The following is a 22269-nucleotide window of genomic DNA, read 5'->3' as shown; positions in this document are numbered from 1 at the left end:
GGGTCCTCGGGTAGTTTCCGGTAACTGAGAGGTCCCTGGGGTCTAAAATAAGAAGGAATTTCCCACATAACGACAAGATCATCATTAACGTAGAGGGATCGGATCTCGATACGTTACAGGGGGGTGGAGATTTAGGGGTGTGCCCCCCCCCGAAATGTGAGAAAATGACCAGAAAAAGATGGCCAAATCTATTGTTCTATCACTTTGGTCCCCCCCCCCCAGAACAAAATTTTGTTTTGCCCCTGCAAAGAATGTTCACAAACTCATGTGGTCATGCGCGAGGCTACTTGTAGAGTGAGTAACTAAAAATCATCGCTTTGCTATGGGCAGGGGATGGGGCTAACCAGGCTCTAGCCCTGGGAGAGCTCCTATGCATTTTTGTCTTTTTCACACTGTAAATTTGTTTTAGAGCTCCTCGTGTAAAAACCCCCTTCAGGCTTCAGAATGTGGGCTAGAATTTTTAAGGGCATCTTTCAAATATATTTATCGCATGAAAAATCAGGAAAAAATAATTAGAACTCGGTCTGACCTTTCAGCTCCCACAACGGGGAGGAATGTTTACATTTAAAACCTTCAAGGAAACTTCCCTTGATTGGAATGTATATATCTCCTCTTTAATTGCACTAGAAGAAAAATCTTAGGAGTCGGTATTGTTAAGAAAACTGCTGTGCATAGGCTACATCTCGTTATCGTAGATTTTCACTTAAGTCAAAATTTTATCACTTATCCTTTTGTTTACGCATTGCTTTCTGGCTTGAACTGTTTTCATAAATTTTAGGAATGTCAAATATCCCTATGCACACCAGCGACATTCCAAAAATTCTGTGATATGTGAATTGATAATTACAGTCCTTGGTCTTGTTGAATATACTTCTATTAGGGGCAGCTCGTCATAAAGGCACGAAGGAATCCCCTCCCCCTTTCCTAGAGTCATCAGTTTAATGCCCTGAAACGTCTGAATGATAATTTAACATATTCAAGTGTGGATGACATAAAACGTGACAAAAAAAAAACTGAAACACAAAAAACAAAAAAATTGAAAATACACAAAAAAAAAATAAATGTTTTACTGCAGCATATGAGAATAGTGAATCATTAATTTGTTTACTTAACACAAAATTGTTTCCTGCATTCAATTTGTGTTAAAGGAAAATATGAAAAATACTATACATAACATTTAGATGACTAAAAATAGACAATTTTGCGCTTCAAGTTTTATGTGCATATAAATGTGATGTCACAATACATTTATATCACAAATTATCTAACAAATTAATCAGAACAAGTTTGTTATTAAAGAAATTAGTTGCAAAAATCATATTTTTCAAAATTGACCACCTCTGCCTAAAAATGAATATTTGATTCAGCAAACCCCTTCCTAAAAAAAATTCTTGCCAGGAGCTGCCAATGAATTCTACCTCAGAAATACTGTTCATATAATGGCACCCTGCCCCTCCCTGACTGATTGCACGGCATCCCTTTTCAGGAATCAATTGCTCCAGAAGAGTACGCAGGGAAGGGACAAAGGCTTGCCGTTGCTGTTTTCCAGGTGATCAGAAATAGATAGCTTGAAAAAAATCGAAGAGAAAATATTTTAATTAAATTCCTTCATCTTAGAATGATAATTTTTTTAAGGTTAGAGTAACACAAGATTTTACGGAAGATATTAACTGTACCCCAGTGCCGTCTTAACGCATGGGCCTACCCGGGCACGGCCCGGGGGCCTCAAGAGAAAAAGGGCCTCACAAAAAGGAGATTTGGTTGAAATTTTCTATAATTTACCTGGTAGGGCCTCAGAAAAACCACTTGGCCCGGGGGCCCATGGTGCTCTTAAGAAGGCCATGCTGTACCCCCCCCCCCCACGCGGCCTCCCAAATGCTGCAGCAGGAACCCCACCCCCAGACCAGACTTTTTTTCCTGCGAATCATTTATAGTTTGAATTTTACTGTTGGGTCCTGCCTATGTATGAGAGGGAACTATAGAAAGGCATGGGGGACAACTGCCCCAGGAGGAAAAATTTAGGGGGGGGGCGGCAGTTTTCAGTGGGGACAAAGAACACAGTTACAAAATTATCGAATTTTAAAGTTGTGGGGGTGGCAAAATAATGTAGCTGACACTATTCAGCTCCACCCCCCAATAACTAATGAATATAAAATACAATGCAACGTTTGCCTGCCCCACCCACAGAGTACTGGCTCGAGTCCCATATATACGGGACGACTGACTACTCTCAATCCCTTCAATGTTTTCTTCATGTTGGTGCCTCTGACAGACAAAACATTTTTTTTCTAAGTTTTTCTGCTATAATTCTCTTTCTTCTTGATTTAGCACCCAAGCTGCCCCTGCCCAGCATGGAACCTTTCACTATCTATTAATATAATGACGATTTTAAAATAAAGAATGAATAAAATAAAGAATTTGAAAATTATATTTTTTTGCCGCTGTGGTGGTCGAGTGGTTATAGTGACAGACTTGCGATGCGAGGATCCGGGTTCGAACCCCACAGTGGTGGTCGGCTGAAGTTGGTTTTCTGTGGTTCCCAACTTCAAGGCGCAAATGCGAGCCGATCTCCCTGTTAAAAAGTCTCGCTACAGAGAGCAACAGTCCTACAACGATAAATCATTCAATCATAACACTTCACTCATAGTTAGAAAAACTAGTGGCAGATGGCAGCACTACACATAACAAGCATTACAGAGAAACAACAAAACTTCACGTCAGGTTTCACTACACGTACACTCCCACATGTACCGATTCGTTGGGGGGGTTCCGCAGGGGGGGGGGGGGTGTGGGCAGGGTGCATGTGTGGTGTAGCAGTAGTAGGTAGGGCCTCCAAAAAATGGCTCGGGGATCCATGATGTTCTTAAGTCAGCCACCTCATTGGGCAATTTGCCTGTTGTGGCATTGTATTTGTATTAGATATCAGTGGTTCTCAAAGTGTGCGTCGTAGCTCCTAGAGCTGTCGCTGTGAGTTTGCAACATTAATCTGTGTCAGTTCCGTGCTCTAAATTTTTTTTCTTTTTCTGAACTGTTCTAGAAGGCAGTGAAGAAACGATGGCTAGAATAAAGAGGGTTGGCAAATCTTCGAGAACAACTTGATACTGTATAAATGGAATTATTGCTTAGCTAGTTGCTTCAAAAAGAAAGTCCAAGCACGCAGAAGTCTTATCTTGATGAACAGTTTAAAGAAAATGAACGACATAATGGCCAAGCTGCTCTGTCAAGATCATATAAGCAAATTACCCCATATATTTGTCGGTATCAGTCACAAACAAAGACGATTAATTTTTCTAAAAGAATCCTGCATTTTCTTGGGGCATTCAAATAGTCCACTTAAACATGTGTCTGGATCGCCCCATCAATGCAGAGTTTCATTTATTGTAAAACACGCTTTTACCCTGAGGCAAAGGAGGGACACTTGCCCAGACACAAACGAGAAAATAAAAGAGGATGTGTGCTCTTTCTTTCCCTACAAAAATACTCTTCCTAGGTGCTTGACAGTGCAAATAACTACTGGACACATATAGATGAAACAAGCCGACAGAACAAGACGTACAGGGTGAGTTTTTTTTTTTGTTACTTTTTTAAGAAAGCAATCAGTAAAAAGTTTCCGTTTAACTGTGGGTACTCAAGCAGCCACAGCACCCCCGAGTTCTAATGCCCCCGCTAAAACATATGGTGTCTGGATACCCTCCATCCCTTAGGCAAAAACCTGGAATCTTTGACACAAGTGAAATAGAGTCTTGAGAGAAAGAAGGGTGGGCCCTCCTTTATCGGCACCTAAAGGATATATCAATGTGTTTCGAAACCAGAGGCTCCAGAAAGATTCAAGATGCTTAGGAGGGAAAAAAGCAGTTTTTCTTTTCAATTTTTTTTTTATGTTCGATATCTGGAAAAAAAAGAAGAGAAATCTATGTATGAGATTTTTATTTCTCAAATCAATTCTGTGGGTGCTCCGCCCTGTGATAGAGAAGTATTGTAGATGCTCCGCCCCGTGCTACAAAGTACTGTGGGTGCTCGAGCACCCACAGCACCTCGGCTCCGAGGCCACTGGTTGGTGGGAATAATTTTGTGTAAAATAAAATTTTTGTATATGCAATTTCATAGGAGTAGGTAACACATGTTAAATCTAGTTTAAATTGTTTGGCTAATGTGTAAGGTGCAGATGACAATGGGAGGAGCGGGAGGGCGATTAAAAAATATTTTTTCTTTTCATATAACATGATTATTCCAAAGAGATCCTTACAATCTGTAACAAAATGAATAATCTGTACTGAATAAAATAACAATTTTCAAGAAATTTTATTTTCAATCTCCAACAATAACAATTATCACATTTACAAGAAAAATTAACAGAAATAGCATTGAAGGCCTGAAGTTCAAATTTGAAGATGGCTATTAATTGTTCTGGTTGCAAAACCGAATACTGTACCTGGAATTAATGGGATATACAGTGGAACCTCCCATAACAGACACTCCCCATTAGTGGACACCTCTGGTTACCGCACACTTTTTGAATAACATCAACGAGATTCCGGGTATGTGACTGATTATTTTACTATCCACTAACGAACACTCCTCAATGTTGGAGAAAATAATTGGTCCCGTGATTGTCCATTATTAAGAGGTTCCAATGTAGCTTCAAATTTTTCAGGTGCGAGACATTTCTATGCAGTCACTAATTTTTCGACAAAAATCAAAACCACCTACAGATATTCAATTGTGAGGGTTTGAGAATGCTGCTTAGTAAAATCAAGCGACAATCATCACACACACTTAGAAAATATCTATTAATAATAAAATTATTTTTATTAAAACTAAGCAACAATTGTAGTTGTGTCTGTTTTTAAAAAAAATAATTTTATTACTGATAGATATTTTTTGTGAGACGTGAATATTACTTTGACTGCAATCAATGTAAATATGTGCATCTGTTTTGTGTGAATTATAATTTTATACTTCAAATTTATTTATTATTTCATGTTTTGTAATGAAGTTTACTGTAATCTTTTTGAAACTTTATTGTAATTTTTTTACTCTAATTATTTTTTTGTTTTTTTTACCCTTTTTATACCACCCTGTTGAAAAAAAACATTGATGCAAAAAAAATTGAAAATTCGTCACTGCATCTTAAAATTTTTTATGTGGATTTTTAATGTCCCTTTCCAGGAGGGGGGGGGGAAAAATGATAAATTTTGTTTTTGAAAAGGGGGCGATGGGCTGAATAAGAGTTTGGGAACACTGCCCTAGACAGACCAATATCCGAGATGACTGTGACATCACTCGACAAGCACGTACAGGGCTAACTGCATCATTGTCTGCTATTCAGACCCAAACAGCAGCTTCACTACAGGCCCCTGTGTCTGCCCGTACTATGATGAGGCGCCTTGCTGAAGAACATTTGGTATTGTGGAGCCCATTGCGTGTGCTACTGTAACATGATGGCCTGGGATCCTTCACAAATTCTTACTAGAATTAAGAATTAATTAAAATGAAAGAATTTGTGAACGACCTCAGGTCGTCATGTTACACTTCCAACGACACCCACTCACAGTCACCTTCGTTTGGAGTGGTGTCGAGCTCGGCAGGATTGGATTGCAATCGAATGGAACCAGGTATCTTCAGCGACGAATCAAGATTGAATTTGGGCAGTGATGTCAATTGTGTGTGTGTGTGTGTGCCCAATGGCAAATGCCTCCATACTGCCTTCACTATACAGAGGCACACCGCTCGCACAGCTGGTGTGATGGTATGGGGTACCATCCCATACGACAACTGGTCACCTCTAATATTCAGCACGGTACCATGATAGCCCAGCGGTACATTCGTGCTAACCTTCAGCCACATGTGTTGCCCCTCATGGCAGGGTTCCCTGAAGGCATTTTTCAACAGGACAATGCTCGACCACACACAGCAAGGGTGTCACAGGAATGTCTCCGCCACATTAACAGCCTTCTTTGGCCTACCCAATCCCCAGATTTGTCACTAATCAAGCACATTTGGGATCGGCTTGAGACGGAAAGTTGGGTAACCTAGGAATTTGACTGAACTAGAGGTGCCCTTACAGCAACTGTGGTATGAGATGAAGCAGGACACCATACAGGACTGGTATGCCTTAATACCCACTCGTATTACATCATGTATTCAAGCTAGAGGTAGCCCAACAGGGTAATAGAACCTCCATTCATTTGTAGTTTTTCCTGTAATTAATGATTTTTTTACAGGCCCATCGCCAGAAAATTTGTTTGGGGGGGGGGGGGACCAGCGATGGAACAATAGATTTGGCCATCTTTTCTTTTTTTCTGTCATTTTCTCGAATTTAAGGGGAGGGGAACAAGACCCCCCTGCTATGGCCTTGTCCCTTTGCTTTAATTTTGTAATCATGTATTTGTATCAATGTTTCAATGTTGTACTCACATATATAAAATTTTGTTCCATTCGGACAACTCTTTCTTGATGAACAAATTTTAATGGCAATCAGTGTATTAACAACAATTTTTTTCCCTCCATATAATGATATTTGAGAAACCTCTTTTACTCAATGTAACACGTCAAAAACATTTCTGCATATTTCAATGTTTGTGATTTTGCTTTCGTACCAGTCTGAAAGTTTATGGCCTAAAATAGATGTTCCATAGGGGGAAATCCCATGAAAGTACAAATTTATCTATAAACTTGATGCTAAAATGGTAGAGTATAGTCAAACCTCCTTAAGACAAACTTGTTCAACTTAATTTTTCTTAATACGAATAGAATGTTTTCATGTTGAACATAATCAATGCACTGTTTTGTTGGTCAATGCAAAATTAGTTTACTATGAAATATTTTCTGTATTTTCTTGACTTTGTAACGATGTTTGACTGTATTTCATCTTGTTTTTCTATATTGATGTGGTAATAGATACAAGCAAAACAACCTACTGAATTGTTGCATTAGAATTCAAAGACAGATGGCAGAAATTCTTGAACAGGTATCACATGAATTAATATATCATTTTTATCAACAGAAATGATAAATCACTTTACTGCCAAGTTATTCTAATTCGAAATAAAGATGACACCACAAAAATCAGCAGCTCTGATGTCAGACACAACACTAGTTATGCATTCGAACAGTTAGGTACACACAATAAGTTCCTGACTGTGCCACGAAGCTGGGCTGGAAGAGATCTCGGCAATGGGATAAGTCCGGCAGCAGAGTTTTCTGACATTCATTCAAACCGTTATTCTTGAGAGGGAAGATGACAGTGGAAAGAGAACTTGAAAGAACAACAGGAAACCTTGAGGACAAGACTAGCATGCAGCAGGCCTACTTCATAAAATTCTGTCTTTTGCTTGAAAAAGGGAGGGGGAGGAATTTGTCACTTAAGAGGGATGTACAGATGTTCTGAACACTAAGATCCTTTTTTTATTTCAACCTTGTAGAAGTCTTTCAGTAGAAGATGGGATGACATAGAAAAACTTCTCATTGAAAATTCAGAAATATGCAAAATAATGATTTAAAATCATTAAAATATGCTCCATCAAGTAAAAATATTGAAATGCATAAATAAAAAAATCATAGAAATCCTAGTCCTACTAATCTGTAAACAGCCGGTTATTTATCATAAATCATTTACTACAATATAGTACAAAACACTAATTTTTGACATCAAAAGGACTCACATTTTTGGCCACTACCAAAGCATCTTGCATGAGATCAAGCAAAGACGTTCCTTTACCAACAGCATAGAAAGCATATGCAGCTTTGAGGGTTTTGTGTACTGGGTGATGCATCACAGTAGAAGGCAATGTATAAAAGCTAATGAAGTCAGTCACTGCTCCATTTTTCTATATATATATGTAAAACATCATTTTTATGATATGAAACTTCATATCATAATTTCATACATATGAAACTCCAAAAATTTCATTGCAACAGAAAGAAACAACCAATACTTGAAAATGCTTGTAATCACACAGAAAATCATTCTTGCTATGACACACGTGTGCTGTTTTAATGAAAGCTATTCATATTTTAACTTCATAATTCATAACTTCAATAATATATTAATCAGTTTTCAAAATTACATCAAACTTGGATAGTTTCTGTATACAGTGATACCTTGGCTAATGAATGCCTCAGCTCACAAAAGATTTTTTTGTGATTCTTCTGCCTCAGCTAACAAACATTTTCCTTGATATATATGTGGCAACTAACATAAACAGCTGCGTCGTGAACTGAATTTTAGCACTAATCATCATCAGAATAATGTCACGAGCCGGATTAACTCATGACCACATCAAAATCTTTTTTCAAATGTACCTCCACTTCTCTTTTTTGAAGTTTTTGAATCATTTCATGTAAAATAGCACATTAAGCTAATAGAAAATGCACTGAAAAAAGCTTATGTTTTCAGAGCATGTGTTCTTTCAGTGGAAGACTCTCAGCATCAAACTGAGCAGTCTTATATACATTACAGGAGCTTTTAATTTCCCCCCATCTGCATGCATAAAATAGAAATGAACTGACCAAATCACAAATGGATGGGGAACCTACAAACTCCATTTCATCACCTCATCACTCCTCATCATCTGATTACTAGTGTTCGTTTTGTATAAAAAATAAAATGATCTTCAACATCTTGCCTTTCTATAAATTCTCATTTATCCATTATTTTCACATTGCTCATTTTAGACTTTGGCCAGTTTTTGAATCTTTCGTAGCACTCCTTGTTGTTTTGAAAACTTATTTTCATTTTGGGCAGTTTCTGGAATAAACTGAAGGATTTTTTATTGAAACGAATGGAAAATCACATTTCGGCTCATGGAGATTTTGGCTAATGAATGTGATTTTGCAACAAATTATCTTTGTTAATCAAGGTATCACTATATTGTAATGCTAAAGAATAAGTCTGATCTCAGCAATTCTCGATACCTCATAAGCAGGGTTGGAAAATTTCCTCAGAGGTGGAAGAAACCATACAAAAAAATAGGTTTTTTTCACTGAATTCAAAAGAAATGGAAAAAAACTGATTTAAAAAAAATTACCATATTTTAATGCATATAAGGAACAATTCCAACACCAGTTTTATGGGCTTAAAATTTAGCAGAAATGGTGGATATATCTATAATATTATTCATGTACACAGTGAAACCTTTCAACAACAACCACTAAGGGGGCCGTTCAAGTATTATGTCATCATCAATGGGGGGGGGGGGAGGGGTTTCCAATTTGCTGACTTTTGATAACAGGGGGGGGGGTTTGGATAATGCTTACATCATCAACCACCCTTTATGAAAATATGAAATATTCTTAATGGCATCTTAATATGTGAGCTGAAAACAAGAAAAACCTTTCGAGAGTTTGTGGGCACTTGAAGTAACATTCCCCTGCCACTATTGATAAGCGCCCTACAGAGCCACTTTAGTGATATCTAAATTCTTCGCAGATCCAAGTGATCTGGAAATGTGTCCAGGCAGCTTAAGTGCTCTCGCAGCAGAGAGCAACGCTATAATTATTCATATCAAATGAATTATTTTTTTCCCACCACTGTCATTTTCCGCACATGAGAGCTAATTAGACCGGGACCTACAATTTATTGCCAATTCCAAGGCAGGTTTGGTTTTTATACTCATCAAGAGGTTGGAGTGCTAACCCCTTGAGGGGGGACTCCTTGCGGTAGAAATATTTTTCTGCGGTCATGTTGCCATTTCTATTGTACCTCTGCGTCAGGAAAGTTTTCTGACAAGGACGAACCGGGTATCGAACTCCAGACACCTCTAAACATCCTTTGGTACTTTAGGCAAGTATCTTATTAACCTGGGCTACTGCGCCCTGTGGAATCTTGAAATGTTAGGTATTCAAGACTCTGTAAAAAAATGGAAAAGGTAGATCAAATTATTAAAAATTTTGAATCTAATTTGAAAATACTTGATGGCAGATAAGAAATGGATTTGCCATTTAAAATTGATCCTTCACAATCATCAAATAACAAAGATTTTGCACGTAAGAGATTGATAAGTATGATTAGATTTGCCGAGAAACATAACATGTTAATGGAATACCAATCGGTTTTCCAGGAAGGGGAGAAAATGAAATTTATAGGAAAGGTTCCAGTAAACAAGAATGAAAATAATTCTTTTTTTTGTACTCTTGTGCCAGGAAAGTTTTCTGACAAGGACGAACTGGGTATCGAACTTGCGACACCTTTCAACATCCTTTGGTACTTTAGGTGAGTATCTTATCGACCGGGCTACCACACCCCTATAATTATTCATTCATTACACTTCACGCTCTATGAGTTGAGGAAAAAAACGCATAGTTTAAAAAACTGGTTGCAGATGGCAGCATTTACAGTAGGTTTACTATACGTACACACACATTCCAACATGTACCAATTCGTTAGAGGTTCCACAGAGGAATACGGACGAAGTGCATGTCTGGTTTAGTAGTAATAGCTTAAGTGCTCTAGAACTGTGCCATGCATCACCAAGTGATCCATAATTATATGCCGCAGATCACTTAAATAATCTGAGAATGTGCCGCGGGTATCTTGAGTGATGTAGAACCGCACTGGGGTGCATGGCACTTAAGTGCTCTAAAACTATGTCACATGTCACTCAAGGGATCTCTAAATATGTCACGGATCGCTTAAGTGTTCTGGAACTGTGTCCCGGGTTATTTAAGTAACCTGAAAATGTGCCACGGGTCGCTTAAATGTTCTGGAATTGTACCACGGGACACAAGCGATCTGTAAATGTGCCACTTAGTTCATTTTTACAAAATTGGTTTGAGGGCAGGCTGCATCAGATAACCCCCCAGGGCCATATTTGGTCTGCGGGCCACAAGTGTCTTTATGCAATTTATCATTATATGGCTTAGAGGGTGGGTTGCAATGAATTTATTAAAGATAAATTTTGAGTTCATAGCCTTCAAATAACATTTAAATTAACAGAAATTGGTTATAATAACATATAAAGGTATTTTCTTCCAAAATTTCAATTAAAAAAAATATTTTTTTGCATTAAAAAAAAATCATTTTGATCCTATGCATCCCCCCCTCCCACGTAAGTGTCTGATTCCACCAATATGAGTTAGAATTCAGAGGGGCAGAGCTGATGACGAAATTTTGCTGACAAGGGGTAGGAGGGGGTCAAAAATGGCTAAAAATTTGCTTACGTAATACTTGAACGACCCCTAATGCCCCAAAAGTAAATATTATTGCTACAGGGAGGTTACCGTTGTCCAGAGGTTTAGTATTTCTCATACATATATTAAATTTTTGAAATTGCTTGTAGAATTGAGGTAATATTTTTAACTTTTTAAAATCTTAACTTCTGAATTGTTATCAATATGTTAAAATCAACAATAAAATAAGCAAAAGTTGACCCTTCTGAAGAGTTGTACTTCGGGCTCAATTTTGGGTCCACCCCAATTTTGGGTTCCTTATCTACATAAGTGACATGTGCAATCGTGACAAAGGGAAAATTAATTAGCTTTTTCAGATACTGCAGTGCTTCTATATTCATCAAAGAATTTAAATACTCTAAATACTAATACAATAAAACCTTGTTAAGTCGTCACCCTAATAAGTAGTCACTCTGGTTAAGTCTTCATTTTTCTTCAGGCCCTTCCACCTTTCATAGACAACAATGTTATTAAACCCTTGTTTACTCGTCGCTAATTTCGGTTAACTCATCACTATGGGGCCATTCAAGTATTACGTAAGCAAATTTTAAACCATTTTTGACCCCCTTTCCCCCCCCCCTTGTCAGCAAAATTTCGTCATCAGCTCTGCCCCTCTGAATCCAACTCATATTTTCATAAAGGGTGGTTGATGACGTAAGCATTATCCAAAGCCCCCCCCCCCCCGTCATCAAAATCCAGCAAATCGGAAATCCCCCCCCCCCATCGATGATGGCATAATACTTGAACGGTCCCTATGAAAAAATTTGAGAAAGTGGAGCAGACTATTTTTATGGCTCCCATTAAAAAAAGAGATTGTTAACAGCATTGCCATATGCTTAAAAGTCACCATAAGATCCTATATATCTAAACGCAACAGTTTAAGTAACTGGATAAACCGAGGGGACACCCAGGCTCTGTCGTAAGCACTTCGGCTCCTAAAGGGGGGGGGGGGAAGGACCAGGGCATCTCCGGCAAAACCAAAATTTATTGATACGTCAAAGATTACACATAGTGCAAGGAAAATGATATAAATCGAAGAAACAAATTAATTAAGTCAAAGTGCAACGTGCGGGCACGGATAATAAATAACCATAGAAAGCATGTACTCTACTAATTTACGGCTTGAAATTTAAACAAAATGTCTTTGTTGAGAAAAATTAGACATTCTTTCCCAAGTTGAGGTTTTCTGTTTACTTTTCCCTACCCAGGGCCCCTCCACCAAGTCAAAAGTGTTCGAGATTACTTTGTAGTTGTATCATGAACTTCTGATGAATTAAAATACTAAAATTAAATTTGGTGTCTACGTGAAATTAATGTGCAATAGAGAGTTCTATTACGAAGAAAAGCTACTTAAATCTTTAGACTAACAGTTACTCTGTTAGTCTAAATTGAAAATTACTAGTATAAATCAAAGTGTACAGTATATACATTTTACCACAATAATTTAAGTAATAGGAGATAAAAAAGGTAAAAAATTGCTATTATTTTTTGCTTTCACGATCTATAAATTTTATTAATATTGTTATTTTGATTCATACTCTAATAAATTTCATATTACTTTAAATTTATACGATTTTCAGAACATTGCACATTGAAACTGATGGCACTCTGCTTAAGTCGTCACTTCGCTTAAGCCGTCATAATTTTTCGATAACTTGTGGTGACGACTTATCGAGGTTTTACTGTATAAATAAAGACTTACTAAGAATATGTAACTGGTTTCTGGCAAACAATATGAAAAGTAATGTCAAAAAACTAAATATATGCATTTAAAATTAAAAGAGAAAGGCAATATCATAACTCCTGAGTTCTCTCTAACATACAATAATTCCCCTGTCATGTACTAACAAATTATAACTGCCAACACTTAGAAGTCGTCTTGTTTATTTAAATATCTTGGAATTTATATAGACTCTAACCTGAAATGGAAAACTCATATAAAAACACTGCAAATAAATCAAGATTTTTTTCTAAGCAAATTTTTTTTTTCTCTAAAAATTCAAAGTAGACAATAACTTTTTACCAACACTGTACAATACCTAGATCCTACCTCAAATAAATTATGGCCTCATAATGTGCCTTTTCATTTATGATCACTGGTATAGATTGTATGATCTTTTGGTAATGTTATTTGTTCTACAAAATGTATATGATATACGAGACGTTCAGAATACAAGTGGTGCAAGTCCAAAAATTGAAAAAATTTAGCACATTCTACAGTATGAGGTTCATTCTGAGCACTAGTGAAATAAGCCCACAGTTTAACTGTTTGAAAATAAAACTTAACTGCATTTGAAAAATATGTACCTATTTTGTTATCTACATATTACTTTAAGATTAAAGTTTTAAAGACAAACAGTTTTTATGGACTTGCACCACTTGTATTCTGAATGCCTCATATACGAATGAAAATAAATAAATATGAAATAAATTGTAACAACTCATGCAAAAACTAATTAGAAAGCTGTATTGTAGCAGATGGCATTTATTTTGCACTAGCTTACCAGTCGCATAATGCTGCGATCTCAGAAGAAACAAAATTCAAGGAAATTAAGGAAAGGGAGAAAAAAATGCAAAACTACCTTTGCGGGAGTGTACTCAACAACTTCCCAAAGTTTCATGGCGATCAGATGAATGGTGTAGTAATGCATAAAGGACAAACAGACATACATTTGTTTTTATACATATTTTGCATTAAATTTTTCATGATAAACTATATTTGTGGCTTCCTATAGTTAGTTTCATTAAAAAATTCCATAAAGAAAAATGCATACAGCTGTGCCATAATCCCTGCATCCTGGAACATGCATTCTTCAGATCAGATCCATTCTCTGATGCACACACAATCCCATTCAAAAAATTAGAAAAAAAAGTAGGATGGCGTCCTACTTTTTCAAGTAGTAAATACAAAATTATTTTTTATATCCAGACAGAAATCTCTAATGACTACTCTACTTGTTGAACCCTCAAACCAAGCAAATGAAAAATTAATAAACCAATTGGGCAGCATACACCCCTCCCCCCCCCAAATAACCTTAAAACGATACAATTTCTGCTTTGGCAGAATCATTAATTGCAATCTGGAACATTTGGCAATGTATCAATGATTCCCTCCTTAATTAAAATCAATTACACAGATTTTATTCATAAAATTTGGTAAAAAAGTAGGACAAAAACTAGAAAGGGCAAAAGTAGTATGTAGTTCCATAGCTTAGATGGTAGAACACTCATCCGGCAAGCGAGAGACCGGGGTTTAAGTCCTCGTGAGGGCAGTGATGAATTTTCTTCCTTGTAATCTTCATCTCCACAAATAACCAGTCTTTCGATGAATCTTGTATTGACAAGTGGAGAGGACGTTTCTATATGCAAAAGTAATATGCTCTACCAAAAAGAAGGAAAATTAGGACAAGTGGGAGCCCTGAATCTGATATTTTTGTTATCTAGGGCAGTATTTTCAATTAGTGCTTACCGGCTAACCCTTGGTGAAACAGCACGGAAAACAAAGACTGTCTGGTCTATGACATAGCCACTAGCTGAATTCTAACCCTAAATTCTTTGATGTTTCTGAAATGCATCTATTGTACCTGTTAGAATCTACTTGAGGAGCCTCCGGGTCCATGGGACACATTTTGAAAACCACTAACATAGGGAAGAACCAGTAGTTATTTTTATGTTCAAAGGGCTCAAGGAATAGTATAGGAGCATATCACACACCAGCAAGAATAACGTCACAACTCAAAAATTTTAGAATTTGAGTTAATTCCATATTCAAAACAACAATTTTTTTCTCTACAAGTGAGTAATATTGACATTCCTATTATATTACATAGTAGTACACAACTTGCCACTAAGCAGGAAAAGGTTGGTTCAAGTGGACAACCTTTTGCACTTTGAAAAATGGAGTTTATTTTTTGTTAGTCTTCAATATATATATTTTCCTGCTTATTCTATATATATATTTTCCTGCTTATTCTATATATATATTTTCCTGCTTATTCTATATATATATTTTCCTGCTTATTCTATACATATACTTTCCTGCTTATTCTATATATATATTTTCCTGCCGATGTGCAATATGTCTAAAATAAAGTTCCAGCTGAAAGTTCATGTTAATTTTATACACCAAGGTTATAACGTTACATTAATGTATAGGGAACATAAAAATGCTTGGTGTAAATTTTCAGTTTCATCGTGAGGGTTAAATTAGTCAATCACAAGGTAAAATTTGTACTGTTTAAGGGGCTGTTAATTAAAAGAAAGAAATACTATTTAACCATTGATTTATTGGAAATTTTTTCACATACTTTTAATTAAATATTCTATCCTATGACAGTATAAAATTTTACACATCTTTAATATTTAATTTTTAAAAAACTTACAAAAAAAATACATCAAAAACAGCTTACGTCCATGATAAAATGACATGACATAAATGTAACCATACAATAGTGAAATAAAATGAATTACATGATTGAAATTGCATTGAACCATTCTTACTTAAAATTTAAATTTTCAAAAATAAAAAAAAAAATGATTTTTTTTAATAAAGCAAATATTTATGTATGGATCTTAAATCTTTTAGTTCATTTTATGAAAAATGAACTGTTTTCTTCATTTTAATTTCACTATTGTATGGCTACACGAATGTCATATCATTTTATCATGTGCGCAAGTTGTTTTTAATGAATCGTTCTGAAATTTTTTTTTAAAATTAAGTATTTGAGATATGTAAAACGTTATACTGGCATAGGATAGCATATTAAATCAAAAATGTGGGAAATTTTTTTTAATGAATCAATGGTTAAACAATTTTTTTAATGAATATATTTCAATTTTTCCCCATGTTAAAGGCTATGCAAACCTTTAAGAAGTTTATTGCTGTTGTAGTAAATAAATGGGACATTACAAATTTGTACAATGACATTTTCCGCGCTAAAATAATCAGAAATTTGTATGAATTTAATGTACACGTAATGTAGCATGGTGAAAAATGTACTTATTGATTCAGTTAGTCATCGTATTCTGAAGAATTGCCATCAGATACATCGACAGTACATAATCTCAAATTTATGCATTTTCCTTCATCTCCTTCACATTTGCACATTTCTGTACATGAGAGTTGTGCAGTAATACAAGAACATGTCCCAGTTTAGCACATGTTAGTATCACAGCCACATGCAGTTAGTTCTATTATAGCATTTGGAGCAGGTGGTAAGTCAGTAATAACTGGAACAAAACATTTATCTTCTTTTCTCCAACCATACAATTCTGGCGGAGGCAGAGCTGGCATCAATATCATTGGCCCAAACTAAAGCTTGATTACGAGCTCTTAGCTGTGTACTGTTTGAGTTGGAGGTGAACTTTCTGATTCAGCTCTGCCTCATAAACTTATTTCAATGAAGGTCTTTAATGTCAGTTATTTGTTTAGGTGATCCGTATAACTGGCACACAAATTCTTCTAGAGCACTGAAATATGTATCCAATGTTTTTTCCTTTCCTAAAGCCACAAATGCCTCAATGACACGAGGTTCAACTTTTAGGAAAGCTTGCTAACATGTTAATTTCCCTTTTCTATTAAACTTGCCTGTTGTCTCTCTCACAGCCAGTGAAACTGTGAAAACCAGGAAGTGCATCAACTAATTCTGCTCCAAGGTGATCATATATCGGCTTGAGAGCAACAATTCATTTTTTGGTTAAATCCCAGTTACCACATGAGATTTCGTTCCTGAAAGTGGATACTGTTTTAATGCTAATATGAATGCATCTGTGTCCGGAGACGATATATACACTATATATCCCAATTTTGCAGCATGAATGGCATGGTAAATTAGTATCGTGTTAGCTTCTTCATGACAGGTTTCTAGGTAATTCACATCCATGTGATTAGATTAAACTGTTGTTTCTGTAGATACAACAATCATCTTTTCTACTCCATAATAATTCAGTACTTTCGTTGAGAGGTATTGAGTTAGGTTTGCTTTTGTTTTAGTGTTACAAAGAAAATCAGAGTGTTCTGTTTGACTTTATGTTGAATTTGTGCAAATGAATGCCCTGTTCTCTTTCTTATGCATCAATTGTGAGTGACTGTTTTCAATGACGTATCCACTGTGTAATGATGAAAAACTAAATGAATGGCATCATACTTTTCAACTACTGTTCAAATTTCGCAAGTATTGTTGTGCAAGATCATCACATGTCTGAATGTTGTCACTTATTTTCTGAACCAAAATCATGGCATCTATAAAATCATAGCTTTTCAGTTTGAAATTACCTCATTTGGTTGTTCTTCCTGTACATCATTCCTGAAATGAGCTGTTTGTTGGCAAATGAGGAACAGCTTCTTCTTCTAGAAGGTACAAAAAACTTACTTTTATCATTACAAGGTAACAATGAACCATCAGTTGCAAACAATGCTCTATATATAGTAGAGAATTCATAAGTACCTACAACAGCTCTTATATCCATATCTGGTCTTGATTTGGCAGCCATAGCCATTCTTTCAAATAAAGAGATGTATTCTCCTTTAATTCTATAACTTTACAGTTGATTTCAATTGTACAAACTTTTCCAGCTGATTTCAAAGTTAGCAGTTTCATCTTCGTCATTTTGTTCCATAAGTTTGTATTCCCCAGTTACTCTCACGAAACACCAGTTACTAACGAAAGTTACAAAAGTTTTCATCCCTCCCTAAATCTTCACGTCTACATATATCATGTCTAACATTATCAGGCATTATAACACTGACGAGTTCATCACTATTTTTTTGAATGGGTTACAGGTTTGCAGGACTGCTCGTATTTGCCTTACATAGTTATCATGATGTGTAACAGCCGATTTTTGTGCATGCAATACATGTTTAGAAAATGGATGCTGAGTGTTTTTTCTTTGCGAAGAGCCCACATACATGTATACAATATTGTATACCTTTATGTGCACACAATCAAACAAACTTTCATCACCAGTCTTTTTCACTATTACTTTTTAGCAACTGGTGGAACTTCACTATTTTTTCAGCTTTTCAGTGCCTAATCTTATTCCTAAGTTTCTTTGGACAAATCCAAAAGTGGAAAAAATATGCTCAACTGACGCTGCACTTGCAAGCAAAGAATTTAATAGTGCCATGTACTTGCAAAAATCTTTACTCAAAAGATCTGTTGTTTTCCAGCTTTTTTTAGCCATTTTGATGAAATCAATGCATTGGTGATGATTGGAAGTAGCATTGTCTGTGGATAATAATCAGTATCCAATATTTGTAACAAAATTAGTGGTAATATATAATTGGTGTTAATGCTTCTTAGCCATTCTGAAGCAAGTTGTTCCTCAGTACTTGTCAGTATTTCCCCTTTATATTTCGAATGCACCATATGTGCTGGAGTTATGCACTGATAATGTTTCCGGATGGCATTTTTGTATGGAAGAAGCACTTCAGCTTCAAGCAATGTAGACCAGATATGGATGACCTCAAAGACAACTATGCTTCTGCACATTATCTAATGCAGTGGATACCAAGCAAAATTGTTGATGGAGGTGTACAGTTTCCATATAAAGGCCCACATTATTCATTATTTTTACTACGTCTTTTTGATGTCACTTTTATGCGTGCAGCATATCTCGTGCATTTTTGGATAGTTGTTTGAAAAACTATCTATGCAGTCATTTTGACTGTTCTACCTTGTGGAGCTTAGAATGGTTTGACACCATTCTTCTCCAACAGCCATCCTGAAGGTTGGCAGTGGTTCCTGAAATACCATTGAACTTAAACAATTTGTTTTAATATCCCTTTTGGGGAAACATCGTTCTCCACAAGATTTGAATGAGCAGCACACCCATAACCAAATTTTTTTTTCGATGATCTTCATTCTTAATTTCTTTGAATTGCTTCTCCAAGTTATCCTTGTTAAAATCATCTTCCTTCATTATCGGAGCAAAACGCTGTAACCTAGAAATGTAAAGTAGAAGTTATTCAGTATTCATTTTGAAAAGGGCTATTTAATATCTTTATTCAGCACAAAGACACATTTGACCTTTTAATGGGAGGACTAACCCATAACAAACAAAATGAGAGACGTGTCGACAGGAATCCGGCCATCACCTCTATGGCCACCCACAGAATCGTCATATTAACCCATTTCATCTTAGCAGAAAATAAAATATACAGACAAAAGAGTAAAAGACCAAGCAGACAAAAAGAACTATGAACCAAGAGGCATACAGAGCAAGATGTACATAACTCCAGATCACACACAAAGTATTTAGAATACAAAAACAAGGCATATACAAAGGTATTAAATACCGAAACATACCACAACAAAAACAATTCAGAAAACACATGCATTTAAACAAAGAATAAACATATACAACAAACAAAGTATACAGTATAGACAAAGTATATAACCTCAAACTAATCTAAAAGGTATTAAATACCAGGACACATACAAAAGACATTAATTACCAAAACGCACCACAACAAATACAATTCAGAAAAAACACACATATAAACAAAGAATAGACACTTACAACAAACAAAATATACTTAGAAAGCATAGGCAAAGTATACAACATCAGACATATGCAACCCCCCTAAAATACAAACTAAAAGAGTACAATAAAATATAAAAACAAACACAAATATATAAAATCACAATAACAGCCTATTTGCCTTTCTAAAAGTGGCTCTCTGGAAAATCCGGAAGGATGCCAAATCACCAGCCAACACTTTAGTAGATATAATATGTTCAGATCTCGTTTCCGTATGATCTTATAATAGATCAATTGATCAGCTGATGTCTGTGACTACACACCATGCCACGAAATAGTAAGAGAGAGTACCACAGTGAATTCTGCATTGAACTTGGTAGTAAAATTCTCCATAAAGGAGGAATTTTTACTGTAATACCTCACCTTCCTTCGGTGGGCTGCTTCCAGGTCCACTTGGTCCCCATTGATCTGGACATCTACAATAAAAACTGCACTTTCACTCTGCATGTGTAACAGAAGATCCAGCTTACGATTGCCTTCCCTAGTACTAAAGACTGGCTCAATCATAACCTCAACGCCACGCTTATCTTTATTCTCTCTGGCAAAATAATTAACCAGCACACTGTGTCTCTTGATTCGAGCACCCCATGTTCTAAAACATCCATGTAACACATGATTTGATGTCTCCTGTAGAGCACATCCAGCTCTGCAGTATCTGTTCAGATTTTGTCCTCTGGCCCTTCTTGAAGCAGTTGGCAATGCATTTATCCGGACCTTGTGGAACCAGCAATAGTCGTGGTCAGACACAAACTGTGGGGTTATTCATCCAAGAGTACTGACCAATGACCAGGCCGGAACCACGCTAAGTCTGCGCTCTGTATAATCAATCTGTTCTTTTAAATAGTCACCAATCTGAGATCGTTCAGCCTCTGCAGATATCCTTATGTTCCTGAGTCCTCCCAGTCTCTGTAACGGTATAGACTATCGCAAATTCGGAAGGCCCAATCTGCCCTCGTAAACCGGCGCATAGTAGTTTCCCAATGGAATAACTTCAGGCAAATGCAACCATGCCCTGATATAAATACAAATACAATGCCACAACAGGCAAAATGCCCAACGACGTGGCTGATAAAAAGATGCCCATAAAAATATGGATGTCATATATTAAAAAAAAAAACAGCAACCCAATTAAAAATGCAATTAACACAAATTATAAACAATATATACGCATGATAAAATATTATACAATGCCCATAAAGAATACTTTTGGTTGTCTTATTCTAAGAATGGATAGCTTCTCGATTTACCCCAACATGTTTATCGTATTTCTTTTTAAACGTGTCAATTGTGTTACAATTTACTACCTCCGGGGGTAAGCTATTCCATTTATTGACAACCCTATTAGAGAAAAATTCCCTGCGACACCATAACCTTGCATTGTCCCTCACCAATCGAAACTGGTGTCCCCTTGTAAAAGCAGTCGATTGGCGGTGTACTAAAAGTTCATGGTCCATCCTATCCATCCCATTGAAAATTTTGAACACTTCGATCATATCTCCTCAACACCTGCGTTCATCCAATGTAAACATATTCAAAAAATGAAGGCTCTCTTCATAACTCAAGCCCTGTGTGCCAATAAGGACACGCGTAGCTCTTCTCTGCACCCCTTCAACCAATTCTATGTCCCTCTGTAGGTATGGTCTCCAAAACCTTACAGCATACTCCAGCCCAGGACGAACTAATCCTCGAAAAAGCGGAAGAATGACTTTAGGAGAACGCGAAGAGACCTTTTTGAAAATGAGACCAAGCATTCTATTCGATTTTTTGACCACCGCTGCACAATGTTCAGAAAACCTAAGTCGCTCGTCAATGAGAATTCCCAAATCGGTGAGCCTAATTGCATCCGGGACAGTGACACCATTCAACTCGTAAGAGAACCGTGGGTTGTTCGAACCAAAATGAGCGATCATGCACTTATCAACGCTAAACGTCATGCTCCATTCATTTGCCCATGCTGCAATCCTGTTTAAGTTCGTCTGGAGCAACTCCCTATTGCTTTCATTCCCGATTACCCCCATTAGCTTCACATCATCTGCAAATTTGCTAGTAATCCCATCGATACCCTGATCGAGTTTATTGATAAAAAGTGAAAAAAGTATGGGGCCAAGGACACTTCCTTGAGGAACTCCACTTGTGATGTCTGTCCAACCAAAGAATTCCCTGTTCACCATAACTCGTTGCGACCTATCTCTTAACCACGATTCTATTCAATTCAGCAAGTTGCCCCCAATTCCAATCTCGTGTAAACGATTCAAGAGTTTGCCATGTTCGACCCAATTGAATGCCTTCTGGAAATCAAGGTAAACAACGTCTACATTTTTGCTCTTACCCAAAGCCTTAGTCACGTGATCATAAAAGCAAAGGAGGTTAGTTACACATGACTTCCCCTTCCTGAACCCATGCTGATTATCCGATGTATAATCAGGCCATCTACTCTTTGCAGCTGGCCCAGTGTGACTGAACCTAACACCAGCTGATGGAAGAGAGCTGGGATGACCACAATCTTCAGAGCAAAAGCTCTCTGCTGTGGCTTTAGTGGTGCCTTGGCCAACATCTTCA

General features: G+C 36.6%; 1 protein-coding gene across 2 annotated transcripts in view; it reads right to left on the bottom strand.

Annotated features, from left to right (window-relative positions):
• The window catches only part of Nmt (N-myristoyl transferase), a 338957-nt gene that overhangs the window by 51079 nt on the left and 265609 nt on the right, over nt 1-22269 (bottom strand). Inside the window, exon 11 of one of the 2 annotated variants that reach the window (XM_089256021.1) lies at nt 7665-7829. The exons of the other annotated variant lie outside the window; for it this stretch is intronic. Coding sequence (XP_089112147.1) covers nt 7665-7829 — 165 coding nt within the window. The remainder of the gene's footprint in view (nt 1-7664; nt 7830-22269) is intronic. 2 annotated transcript variants of the gene reach the window in all.

The sequence above is a fragment of the Pholcus phalangioides genome, unplaced genomic scaffold (genome assembly GCF_987345545.1).
Source record: "Pholcus phalangioides strain wild (caught in Gottingen) unplaced genomic scaffold, Ppha-v1.0 ptg000004l_1, whole genome shotgun sequence".
Classification (NCBI taxonomy): domain Eukaryota; kingdom Metazoa; phylum Arthropoda; class Arachnida; order Araneae; family Pholcidae; genus Pholcus; species Pholcus phalangioides.
This window is presented reverse-complemented; position numbering and strand designations above follow the sequence as displayed.